General features: G+C 48.1%; 1 protein-coding gene across 2 annotated transcripts in view; it reads right to left on the bottom strand.

The window, feature by feature from the left end:
* The window catches only part of AHRR (aryl hydrocarbon receptor repressor), a 93,640-nt gene that overhangs the window by 68,895 nt on the left and 11,536 nt on the right, over positions 1 to 13,209 (bottom strand). For both annotated transcript variants that reach the window (XM_040462409.1, XM_040462408.1), the window contains exon 2: positions 3,847 to 3,919. In XM_040462409.1, coding sequence (XP_040318343.1) covers positions 3,847 to 3,911 — 65 coding nt within the window. In that variant the 5' untranslated portion in view covers positions 3,912 to 3,919. The remainder of the gene's footprint in view (positions 1 to 3,846; positions 3,920 to 13,209) is intronic.

The following is a 13,209-nucleotide window of genomic DNA, read 5'->3' as shown; positions in this document are numbered from 1 at the left end:
GGAGCACTCAGGGCAGGTGTGAGGGTCAGAGAAGGGGAGACAGTGGGAGACCGGCAGGTGGCCCCTGCTGAAACCTCACCTCTGTGCAGGGCTGGGAGGGGGGAGCTGCTCCCCTGTCTCCCCAGACAGCCTGTGCCTGAAGATGAGCTGGGCCATGATATTTCTCCTACCCCTGCCCTCTTGGGGCACCTGCGGGAGGGACACTAGCCTGCTGGAGAAATGGGCGTTGGAAGAGCCCCTTCAAAGTTTCTCACAATACTGGCTGTCCCGTGATGCATCTCCGCCACCCCATTCCCCAGTCCCATGGGCCAGAGCAGGAACCACCCCACCCCACGCCCATGGGCACGAGAGGGGATGGGGGTTGAGGGGCTTCAGGCTCAGGCCCAGGGGCATGTGGAGTAAGTTCCAAGTCCCCGGGCAGAGACTCAGCAGGTGATAGGGGACAAGGACCAGTGCCATTAGCACAGGGATAGTTCAGGCTCAGATGGAAGAGAGCCCTGGCACCAAAAATATAGAATACCTGGCGTACATCTGGCAATGCTCCCCTGAACTGATGTGTAGATTCAATGTAATCAAATTAAAATTCCAACAATGCTTTTTATAGGAACTGACACACTGATTCTAAAATTTACATGGAAACGCAAAGGACCAAGAATAACCAATGAAATAGCAAAATCGGGGGACCTATCCTTTTGACTTTAAGCCTGTCATAAATCTACAATGTTCCAGATGGCTTGGTATTACAGAAAAGATAGAAATATAGAACAAGGGAACAGAGTAAGGAGTCTAGAAATAAATCCACAGATTTTGGACAATTCATTTGATGAAGATACTACGGTAGTTCAAGGGAAAGAAAGTCCTTCCAATAACGGGGCTGGTCAACTGGAAACCCATGAAAACAGGTGAACACCAACTGTCACCACACATAATCCCCCCAAATTAACTCAAAGTGGGTCACAGACCTAAATCTATAGCCTATTATAAAACTTTACAAGAAAATACATAAGATCTTTGAGACCTTGGGATATAGCCACAGGACTCTTAGAATACACACATACACTCAAACTCATAAAAGAAAAAAATGGGTAAGTTGATCTTCATCAATATCTTTTAAATGTCTTTTGAAAATCACCATTAAGAAAATGAAAGGGGGGAGCCTGGGTGGCTCAGTCAGTGGTGCGTGCGACTCTTGATCTCAGGGTCATGAGCTCGAGCCCCATGTTGGGCATAGAGATTAGTTTTTATTTATTTATTTATTTATTTATTTATTTATTTATTTATGAAATTTATTGTCAAATTGGTTTCCATACAACACCCAGTGCTCATCCCAACAGGTGCCCTTCTTGATGCCCATCCCCCACCCCCCTTCCCTCCCACCCCCCATCAACCCTCAGTTTGTTCTCAGTTTTTAGGAGTCTCTTACGTTTTGGCTCCCTCCCTCTCTTTTTTTTTTCCTTCCCCTCCCCCATGGTCTTCTGTTAAGTTTCTCAGGATCCACATAAGAATGAAAACATATGGTATCTGTCTTTCCCTGTATGACTTATTTCACTTAGCATAACACTCTCCAGTTCCATCCACGTTGCTACAAAAGGCCATATTTCATTCTTTCTCACTGCCACGTAGTATTCCATTGTGTATATAAACCACAATTTCTTTAATGTTTATTCACTCTTGAGAGAAAGAGTGTGAGTGGGGCAGGGGCAGAGAAAGAGGGAGGCACAGAATCTGAAGCAGGCTCCACACTCCGAGCTCTCAGCACAGAGCCCAACGTGGGGCTCGAACTCATGAACCATGAGATTATGGCCTGAGCTGAAGTCTGACGCTCAACTGACTGAGCCACCCAGGCGCCCCTAGAGATTACTTTTTTAAAAAAGAAAATGAAATGAAAAGGTAAGCCATAGATTGGGGGAAAATGTCCACAAGAACTTGTATCCAGAATATGTAAAGCAGTTTTAAAACTCAGTAAGAAGACAGCAGAGAAGATATGTGGATGGCACACAAGCACACGAACAGACGCCCAGCGCCCGTGGGGAACGAGGCAGATCAAGCCGTGTTGAGGCGGCACCACCGCCCATCGGGGACCTGGGTAGAAGACAGAGGACCGAGAGCCCCTGCGCGCTGCCGGGAAGCAAGACGGTGCAGCTGCTTTGGAAAACAGCTTGGTGGTTCCCTAAAAGTGAACACACATCTGCTGAGTCAAAGTCCCACTCCTAGGTATTTACCCAAGAGAAATGAAAACATACATCCACACAAAGACTTGTGTGTAAACATTCGTGGCAGCTCTGCCTGCAACGGCCCAAACCTGGGAAGCACCTGAATGTCCATCTGCAGGTGAGTAAACGAAGCGGTGCGTCCAGACCCTGGAGCACTACTCGGCAGCAAACAGGAGCACGCTCCGTACACACGAAGTGTGGATGGGCCTCAAGATCAGGCTGAAGGAAAGAAGCCCAACAAAATGGTGTCTGATTCCACTTACAGAAGATTCCAGAGATGCAAAGCAGGCTATGGCACAGAGCACGTCAGGGTTGCCTGGATGGAGGTGGAGGCAGGGACCGCAAGCACACAGGACACTCTGGGTACGATCCGAGTGTCGGTGACCTTGATTTTGGTGGTGTTCCATGGTGCATACAGCTGTCAACCCGACCAGACTGCACATTTAACCACGTGCAGTGCCACAGCCTTCAGTTACAGCCCAATAAGGAAAAAGATGCAAGTGACCAACACCTCCAGGGGCCGTGGTGCCGTTCCTTACTCAACGTGGCTGTGTGCTCACCAGAATGAACCCTGTCTAGCACACACAAGCAGGACTCAGCCCCACCACTGCCCCGCCCCGGACCCAGTCGTGGAAACACTCAGCCGCCTCCTGCCTCACCCTCCACTTGCAGAGCCCAGGAGGCCCGCGGTGGCCACACAACCAACTCAGGTGACAAACTCACTTTCCGAAGCCCCGCCCCTCAAGCCTTTGTTGCCTATCCTTGGGTGGGGGCCTCTCCCAGAACCCTGCAGCCACCAGGGCCCAGAAGGGCAGCCTGGGTCACAGAAACACAGGCCCAAACACAGAGCCTTATATACACATGCTCACACTGACTCAAACAGAGCTATATTACACACACACACACACACACACACACATACATACCAGAAACCCAGCCAACAGTGCACATACTGCAGGACCCCCTTGGAGGAGCCAGAGGCAGCCCCTGGGCTCTGGGAACCACACCTGCTGGCCTCACAGCAGGGCAGTCCCAAACCCCTGCCGCAAAATTCATACCTTGTTGTCCTGAACACCTTTGGGCTGCTGGCGGGACTGTGAACACTGGTGTTGTGTCCAGCAGGTGAGGGTCACAGATTCCTTTCTCTACTCTGTAAACCTCCTGGAGGCCCACAGGCAGGGGGACAAGCCCCACAGTGTCCTTCATGTGTGGCAACGCTCGCAGGGGCCGTGGGTGTGTCCTTGCGAGGACAGGTTTCACCAGGGCAGGGAGGAGATCTGGTGCTCACCAAAAACCATGGTGACATCTCGGCCCCCCCGTGTTGACTTCTAGCTGAAAGGTGTCACTCAGCTTTGCCTTGTCTTGCCTTGCCATCAAAGTTAGGAAAGCAGCCCAAGGTCGCTAAGAAAGGCAGCAGTGGGTTTCCAGCTGCGCAGAGAACCCACAACACACCGCCAGCCCCAGGCGCTGGGTCTCATGCTGTTTCTGCAAGCCCCTCTACCCATCAGAAAGACTCAGCAAAACTTCTCCCTCATTCACTTTATTCCTAAAATTCACTCCTTTCAATGAAAATGCAAATACTTTCCCCCTTCATCAGGAACAATCAGCAAAAACAGAAGATGTGATACTTTACTGTTTCTGAATGGGCTTCCTTCTTTTCCTTCCAGCATACATGCACTCCCCTGGTGGAATCATCATTTCTGGCCCTAAAAAAGGGGGGCAGAGCATAAAGTTTGTTATGTTGAAGAGAGCCCAGTGCCCGTATGACTCCCCAAACCACCAAAGGCAGCAGCATCGGCCAAGGTCGGCTGTGTCTCTAATCAAGGAGTCAACACCGAGCCCACGCTGGGGGTCCCACTCCTCCTTGCCAACTGGACAAGATCCAAGGTGATTCTGGCACAAAGCCTGCCCACATGAACCACTCACACCCCCTCTCACTCAGCAGGAAGGTGTTCAAGGGCCACGTGAGGACACACAGCCCTGACCATAACATCTCCCCTTGACCGGCAGCGTCATGGTCCCCCAGCCTGACCTGAGGATCTGAGTCACTACACTCACACAGAGAATAGCCCTCCACTCTTGCACCTGGCTCAGAAAGCTTACACTCTTGCACCTGGCTCAGAAAGTTAAACATCCTGAGCTTGTCCTCAGAAAACAGAAGCTGTTCCACAGGCATCCAGGAGCAGGAGACACGGCCAGGGTCCTAAGGAACAGTTTGCTGTGTCAGGGCTCTCATGGGGCTGTTTCCCTGGCAGGAGCCGCATGCACCCTCTCTTGGTGGAGTTTGTGGTGGGTCTTCTTCCTCTTTCCATCCCTCCCCTTTGTGGCCTTGCACTTCTGAGCCAACAGCCTTCCTCTTTTGTATGTAAAGTCTCGCACTCAGCTCCATAGCCCTGGACTCCACTTTAGCCACTAACTCACGGCTGCAGCCCAGCTGAACACACCCACCAGCCTCCACCAGCAGTGCTGGACATGGCGCCTGTATCTGAGAGTAGGTCCTTAAGGAGTAGCCCAAGACCTGTGTCCTAAGGCTGGTCAGTTCACCCATCACCTCAAGAAGGGCATCAAAATCTTGATTCTTCCATGCAGTGGGCTATCTGAACCCTCATAAACATCCTGTGCAGTGACCACTCATTGCTAGGCACTGGGCGAACAGAGTCGGAGAGTGGGTTAAGAGCCCTCGCCTGGCCTCAAGAAGAGGTAGGCCCAACACACAATGTTCACCCTGTGTGTGAAGTGCCATGAGAACATTGGAAATGTGTAACAAATGTGCTTGAAATATAAGAAACACACTTTGAATATAAAGATATAGGCAGCCAAAGTAAGTGGAGAGGAAAAGATATGCCACGCAAACAGGAATCAGAAGAATCTGGGATAGTTATGTGAGTAAGACAAGATGTAACCAGGGACAAGGACGGATACCGCATGAAGACATAGCAATCCTACACGTGTATGCATCTATAAAATATGTGGAGCAAAAATGAATAAAACTGAACAGATAGTTCGTCAGAGACGTCAACACTCTTGTCTCAGTAATCAATACAATAAGTAAACCGAAAATCAGGAAGGATTTAGAATACCCAAACAGTAACAGACTTGAACTGCAGAACTCTCCACCCAACGACAGCAGAGTGTGTATTCTGTGTACATGGAGCATTCATCAACATAGACCAAATTCCAGGACTTAGAACAATCCTGAACAAATTTAAAAGTATAGAAATCATACAAAGTATGTTCTGTGATAATAATGAGATTAAACTAGAAAGATACATGGAAAATTCCTAGATATTTTGAAAGCAACATGCTTCTAAATAACTATGGGTCAAAGAGAAGGTGTCAAAGAAATTTAAAGTATTTTGAACTTAATTAAAATGAAAACACAACATACCAGATTTTGTGGGACACGGCTGAGCAATACTTTAATGGAAACTGACAGTATTAAGTATTTATATTAGAAAAAAATAAAAGATCTCAAATATTTTGAGCTTCCAATTTAGTAACTAGAAAAAGAGCAAATAAACCCAAATCAAGCAGAAGGACAGAAATAATAAAGAAGAAAAATCAATGAAACTTAAATAGAAGAAGAGAAAAATTGATGAAATCAAAAGTTGGTTCCTTGAAAAGATCAACAACATTGATACACCTCTAGCCAGATGGGTCAAGAAATAGAGAAGACACAAATGACCAAAATCAGGATGAAAGAGGGGTCATCACTACAGATCCCATAGGCATTAGAAAGAAAATTAGAGTATATGACTAGGAACTTACTTGTATCCCCCCAATTCCATATGTTGGAGCCTTAATCCTGCATTGGAAGGGGTGCCTTTAAGGAAGTGATTAAGGTTAAATGAGGTCTTAAAAGTGGAGACCTGACCTGTTAGAACTGTTGCCCTTATAAGAAGAGGAAGAGACACCAGGGGTCTCTCTTCACTATCTGTACAGAGTCATTGCAAACCAAGAAGAGAGCTCTCACTGGAAACCAAATCTGAAGCTTTGGGAAGGTCATGGAGAAGACATGACTGCCAGCTGAACTGTGAGCTGGACCCAGGTACTAGGAAGGTACTCATCCCCTCCCTGTCCTTGGATGTGGGTTCCACTCAACTTTCCTGCTCCCAGAGGCCGGTCCGAGGACACAGCCTTGAGTCGGGGATGTTCTGTTGAGAACACATGCAAAGTATACATGGCTGAGCCCAGTTACGACCTCTTTATGAGCTTTTAAGATATAGCCAGTGAGTATGGGATCTACTCATCTTTCTGCCATCTGAGACAAGCTTTCATATGTAAGTTCTCTTTGCTTATTAAAACTGCCACCTACCGACCTGGGAGTGGCTGCCTCTTTCTTGGTCTCTCCCTGCCCTCCATAAACAGGGGCTAGTTTCAGAATACACCTAGGAAGTTCCTGAGGAGTTTGCAAAACCACCAAGCAGGCACCTGGATCTTGGACTCCCAGCATCCAGAACTGTGAGAAATAAATGTCTGTGGTTTAAGTCACCCAATCTGTGTATTTTGTTACGGCAGCCCAAGCAGACTAAGACAAATGCTATCTCCACAAATCCAACAATTTAGATAAAACAGACCAGCTCCTTGAAAAAAAAACACAATCTACCAAAACTCACTCAAGAAAAAAACTGTTTGCTCTGGTCCTACATCTATTCCAACAACAAACAAACAAACAAACAAACAAACAAACAAACAACAATAACAACCAAAAAACACCTAGGCCCAGATGGTTTCACTCATAAATTCTACCAGTTAAAGAAAAGAGTAATAATACCAATTCTCTGCAAACTCTGGAAGAATATTGAAATGAAAATTGAAAATTGAAAACTCATTTATAAGTTCAACATTACTCTGATACAAAAACCAAAGACATTTCAAGAAAACTATAGACTGATATCTCCCATGAACACAGACACAAAAATCCTCAATCAGATATTAGCAAATGGAATCCAGCAAAACAAACAGGGCAAAACATCACCACAAGTGAGGGTTATCCAAGAATTCAAGGCTGCTTCAACATCCAAAAACTGATCACTGTAATTCACTACATTAATAAACTAAAGAAAAAATACATATGACCATCTTACACATGCAAAAAAGGTATTTAACAAAATCCAAACCCATTCATAACAATGAAAAACTCTCATCAAGCTAGGAATAGAAGAAAACTTAATTACTCTAATAAAGGGCATCTACAGAAATGCCTACACCAGCGTTACAACCCACAGCGGGAAACTGAGCTTGTCCTCTGAGTTCACAGGCACGGCCCTTCATTTCCCTTCCTACTCTGTGCCACATGTGTGTCCTAGTCAGGGCAATAAGGTGAGAAAAAGCAATGCCAGAACATTGGGAAAGGGAGAGACAGAACTCTATTCCCAGACAACACAACTATACATACAGAAAATTCCAAAAAGTTTACTAAGGTAAATGTCTTATAATAATTGAGTTCAGCAAAGTCAAAGGGTAAAAGGACAAGATACAAAAGTCAAGTGTGTTTCTGTAGAGTAGCAATGAACAATCAGAACACAGATTTTTAAAAAGCAGTACCATTTATAATAGCACCAAAATAAAAATGAAATACTTAGGGATTTCAAGAAGTTCACTATGTGTATACCTGGGCTCTAAAGAGTAGGAGGTTATAGAAGGCAACAGAAAGAAATTTAATAAATAGCAAAAACTTGTCCAAACATAATATAAACTTACAGATTTAAGAAGGTCATTAAGTTCCAAGCACAAAAACATTTAAAAAAATTACAGCAAGGCCAGTCATAATCAAATTGCTCATAACCAGTGATATATAGAACAATGTTAAAAGCCACCAGAGAAAATGGCCATCGGGTACAGAGAAACAAAGGTAAGAATGAAAGTGGGTGCCTCATCAGAAAAGCGTAGAGACTACGTCTTTAAAGCACGGAGAGAAAAACCCTGAAACTTAGAATTCCACACCGTTTGAACATAGCTTTCAAAACTGAAGGCTAGAGACTTTTTCAGACATACACAAGCTGAAAGAATTCACTGCCAGCTGACCCACGCTATAAGAAATGTGAAAGGGTGTCTTCAGGCCAAAGGAAAATGATACCAGATGGTAACATGGGTCTACAAAATGCAACAGGAGGCACAGAAAACAGGAACTGCTGGGTACAAAACCAAGGTTTGTTCTTACTATTTAAATGTCTTCAAAAGATAACTGTTTAAACAGCAATGATAACAAGGGATCGTGGGGTTTATAACATATGTAGCTGTCAGGGCAACTGTAGCAACTATAGCGCCTGGGCCAGGAGGGGAAGATTGAAGGACCCTGGGGCAGGCTCCTATGCTGTTGTTCCCTAGGAGGTAGACTCGTCCTCAAAAGTTGTGCAGGTATCCATTTACCATTTATTGCCTCCAGGCTCCAAATCCACCCCTCCTTGCTCGTTCTGCATGCATGGCAGACCCTTCAAGCATTTCTTCTTTATATAGCACAGTATGGCCCCTGCCAGCAGAGGCCCTGGAGGGACTTTGCAGGAATAAGGGGCTTCTGGTCCCAGGGTTTTAGATTTTCCTTTGCTCCGGTTCACCACCACCAGAGGTGGAGAAACTCAGTGACCTTCTCCACCATCCACGGGGCTGAACTATACCCTCTCCAGGCCCGAGGGACCATGTCCAAGGGCATGCTTTCAGCATGCTCTCTCTGCCAGCCCTGGAGTACCCTCAGAGTCGTCTTGTCACCCTTACAGCCACTCCACCGTTGTAGACATTTCTTCCTCAAAGTCTCTCAGTTCAAACAAGAAGTTAAGTTAAAAATACAAAAAGCTGATTTTTAAAAGTTACATACTAAAAACATGACTTGTCAGGGATTTGTTCCTATGTAATCAGGGAGTCCAAGTGAGACTGGATGATTCGACGTTGATAGCTGCCCATCTGTGCTGGTTGATGAATAAGTTGGGCTCATCATAAAATTCCCTCCCTTTTCGTCAAAGATTTGAAATTCTCCATAAGAAAAGGTTTTTAAAAAGCATTAAAAAGAAGCAAAACGTGGCCTAAGAGCAGACAATCTGCAGTGCCAAGGCCGTTCAACGGGGAAAGAAGAGTGTCTTCAGCAAAGGGGTAAACCGAGTGCCCACATGCAAGAGGATGAAGTTGCTTCCTGCCTGACACCATATGAAAAACCAGCAAAATTAAAGACTTAAGTGTAAGAGCTCAAATTATAAAATCCTCAAGGATAACATGGGGCTCTAGCTTCATGACTTTAAATTTGGCAACAGATTCTTAGATATGTCACCAAAGGCACAGATAAAAAAGTTAAAAAAAATACATGGGACTCCATCAAAATTAAAAACCTGTGCTTCAGAGGACACAGTGAAAAGACAACCCACAGAATGGAAGAAAGCGTTTGCAAATTATGCATCTGATAAGTCTACCATTCAGGACATATAGAGAATTCTTACAACTCAACAACAACAAAAAGACAAACAGTACAATTAAAAATGGGCAAAGGACTTGAACAGACATTTCTCCAAAGAAAATATACAAATGGCAACAAACACATGAAAAGATGCTCCACATCATTAGTCACTAGGGAAATGTCATCAAAGCCACAAGGAGACAGCATTTCACTCCCCACTAGGATGGCTACCAACAAAACAAAGGGAAAATGGCAAGTGTTGGTGAGGACGCGGAGCGACTGGGACACTGTGGCTGCTTCTGCCAATGGAAAATGGTACAGCTGCGGTGGGAACTAGTGCGCAGTTCCCCGAAGAGTCAGAGTTACCACACACCCCAGCAAGCTCCACTCCTAGGTATAAGTTCAAGAGAATTGAAAACACACATTTAAACAAAATCTGGCACACAAACGCTCATAGCTTCATTATTCACAAATAGCCAGAAAGTGTAAACCACCCAAAGCCCACCAACTGATGAACAGATAGACGAAGTGTGGTCTACACACACAGCCACATAAAGGAATGGGGTTCTGATGCGCACCGCCACACAAATGAGCCACGAAGATACACGAGAGAAGACAGACACAAACGGTCACGTATTGGTTCCACATGTAAGGAATGTCCACAACAGGCAAACCCATAGACAGAAAGTAGGGCAGTGGTTGCCAGGGCTGGGAGGAAGGAATGGGGAATGACTGTTTAATGGGTACAGAGTTTAACTTGGGGCGAAGAAAACGTTTTGGAAGTAGACAGAGGTGGTAGGTGCCCAACTTCGGCGATATGCTAAATAAATGCACTGAACAATACATTTTTAAATGGTTACTTTTAGGTTATGCGAGTTTTAACGAAAAGCACAACACAAATCTATATGCAAATACAGGTGGAGTTTTCAGAGTGGAGAAGTGGATAGAGCACACTGGAAATGTCTGAGGGTGTTCTGCACAGAGGGAGCGGACAATGGGTGGGAGCTGCAGGGCCCTGGGGGACAGATGTACATTTCTGGGCTGCCAGGGATGAAGTGGGCAAGCACAGGAGCGCTCTGAAGCGTGTGCAGGGATGTGGCCTGGCGGCTGCAGGCTTCAACACAAACGGATGGACGGATGCTTTGGCCTTCTCAGCCTCACCCTGTGCCACGGCCACCATGCATGCACTTCTCTGGGAAGCCAGGTCGGGCCTTCAGTGGCTGGAGGCCAGAGTGCAAGGTCATCATCCCAGGCCTGGCCCCAGCTTAGGGGGACAAAAGGCCAGGGATGTTTCCTTGCACCCCGAGAGGGGCCAAGCACTCAACAGCCCACACAGCCACCCGTGAAGCCAAAGGTGAAGGAGAACCGGGGCGCCTGGGTGGCTCAGTCAGTTAGACGTCCGACTTCAGCCCAGGTCACGATCTCGCGGTCCGTGAGTTTGAGCCCCGCGTCGGGCTCTGGGCTGACGGCTCAGAGCCTGGAGCCTGCTTCTGATTCTGTGTCTCCCTCTCTCTCTGCCCCTCCCCTGCTCATGCTCTGTCTCCCTCTGTCTCAAAAAAAGAAATAAAAACATTAAAAAAAATTTTTTTAAAAAGGTGAAGGAGACCCCATCCCCAGCTTCACCATTCCTCAAATGAGCCCCAAGCCAGGAGCAGGGATGGTGTGGGGGGTGGAGGAGATGACAGAAGATGAGGAGGGGGCCAGGGACACTCCTATGGGGGGTGGTACTGACCCCCTAGTTATCCTTCACCCACAGCCCTCTTCCCCAAAGCAGAAGCTGGGACAGGATCTAGGCCCTATCTTGCACACCGCCTGCCTGCCCCACAAAGCCACATTCTCCCTCCATGTCTCCACCTCAGCATTCAGAATGACCCCCAAAACACAGGTTATGGCAAAAAGCAACAACCAAGGGCAGATAAAAGTCTCCAGGCACCACCCCCATTGGGGTTTGTGTGGAAGAAATTAAAGGAGTCGGCCCAATGACACCACGCCCCACAGAACTCGCTGGAAAAACCACAGTTTGGGGTTCCATCTGTGCTGAGGTTTCTGCCCTAGGAACCCAACATATAGGAAGTGGATAGTATGGCCGTAGGTCGCTCCATTTTACTAAATATGTGCCCTCTCCTCAAAAAGATGAAGCCTGCTTGGGATAGGACCAAACTCCTTGAAGAAATGCCCCTCTGAGGCAAGACACGGGTCTCTCTGCCTCAGATGCAGGTGACAGACGCCTTGTCAGTAAGCAGGGGAGGGGGAAGGCAGGAGACCCTCCACACTGGGCTCCTTGTGGCCTGCGGCTGGCCTGGACCAGGGTCTTTTCTGCAACCATGGTCATTGCTGGGGTGGGAGGTGGCCAGAAGCCTGGGCACCACAGGGGAACCCACCGGTGGGAGCTGGGCCCAACACGGTGGTTTGTGGACCTTCCATCGCTGCTAAGCTCTGAGCTGACTGTGGGTTTCTTTGGAGAAACCTGAGCTTTTATGAGAATTCTTCTCTTATGGTAAAAGCAATGGCTGTTCCAAAATTAAAACCCCTCCCCATGCAGTGGTGCCCCATCATCCCTGTCTGGGTGTGTGTCCCCAGCCATCTTTCCACAGGCACGCAGTGCTGCTGAACTGCACCAGGAGGTCTGAGTCCAAACTCCAGCAGTTACCAGCAAAGTCCTCATCATAAAGGAGGTGAGTGCCAGCCACAGGCCGCTGCAGGGCCGCTGCTGACGACACAGCCTCCCATGCCGGGCTGCTCTGCCTGCTAGCCCCCCACCAGGAGTGGAGACAGCCTGCACATCAGCACAGGGTCTCCTCTTAATGGTGGGTGCTAAGAGCGCCACCACGACAGGGCTCCCATCCGGGAGCCTGCAGAAGCCAGACATGATCCCTAATGGCGGATGTTGGGTGGAGGCTGTCCAGGCTTAGGGGCCGGCCTCTACCAGAGGCTGTCTGAAGACTGCCCTCAGTGAGTCAGGCTGCTGACCAGGCCAAGAAAAGGCCGGGTACACAACTGTCAAGGATCCAGAGCTTGGGGACAGATGTCCCAGGCACACACTTAAGCACCCCCTTTTGCATCAAGCCCCTCAAGGACTAGCTACGGCTGGTCAAACAGAGGCCACGCGTAAGTAGGGGCTTCCCCCCACCCCCCATGAGATACCTGGGGCAGCCAAAGCTGAAGGCCCACTGGGCAATTCCAAAGAGGGAAGATGCCTCCAGCCCCAGCCCCTGGACACAGAGGAGGGAGGACCCAAGAACAGAGCTGCCCAAGGCCTCTGACCTCCGACCCTGACCCGTCACCTGCCCCTGAGGGTGGCCCCTTGCCCAACTGGAGTCACAGTGGGAACAACAGGGTCGGGAGGTCCCTGATGGTCTGTGCTGGGCCCACAGTCCGGGATTTTTGACCACTCGAATTACGACTTTTGGGGAAAAAACCTTTCTTGGTGCCGCTAACCGAAACCGAGCGAATTCCTGGAACACGGGCCCTTCCGCTCTTCCCAAGTGTGAGCACCAAGGCTGGTGCTCCCGCCCGGAAGGAGGACGTCAAGCTGCGCCGCCCCAGCTCCAAGGACCCCCACCTCCAGCCTCCTCCACTCGCCGCCCTGGGGAGGGTTCGGGGGGGGGGGGG

This window comes from Herpailurus yagouaroundi, unplaced genomic scaffold (genome assembly GCF_014898765.1).
Source record: "Herpailurus yagouaroundi ecotype Mexico unplaced genomic scaffold, PumYag 321, whole genome shotgun sequence".
NCBI classification, from domain to species: domain Eukaryota; kingdom Metazoa; phylum Chordata; class Mammalia; order Carnivora; family Felidae; genus Herpailurus; species Herpailurus yagouaroundi.
The sequence above is the reverse complement of the archived record's forward strand: the minus strand, read 5'-3'. Positions and strand labels throughout refer to the sequence as shown.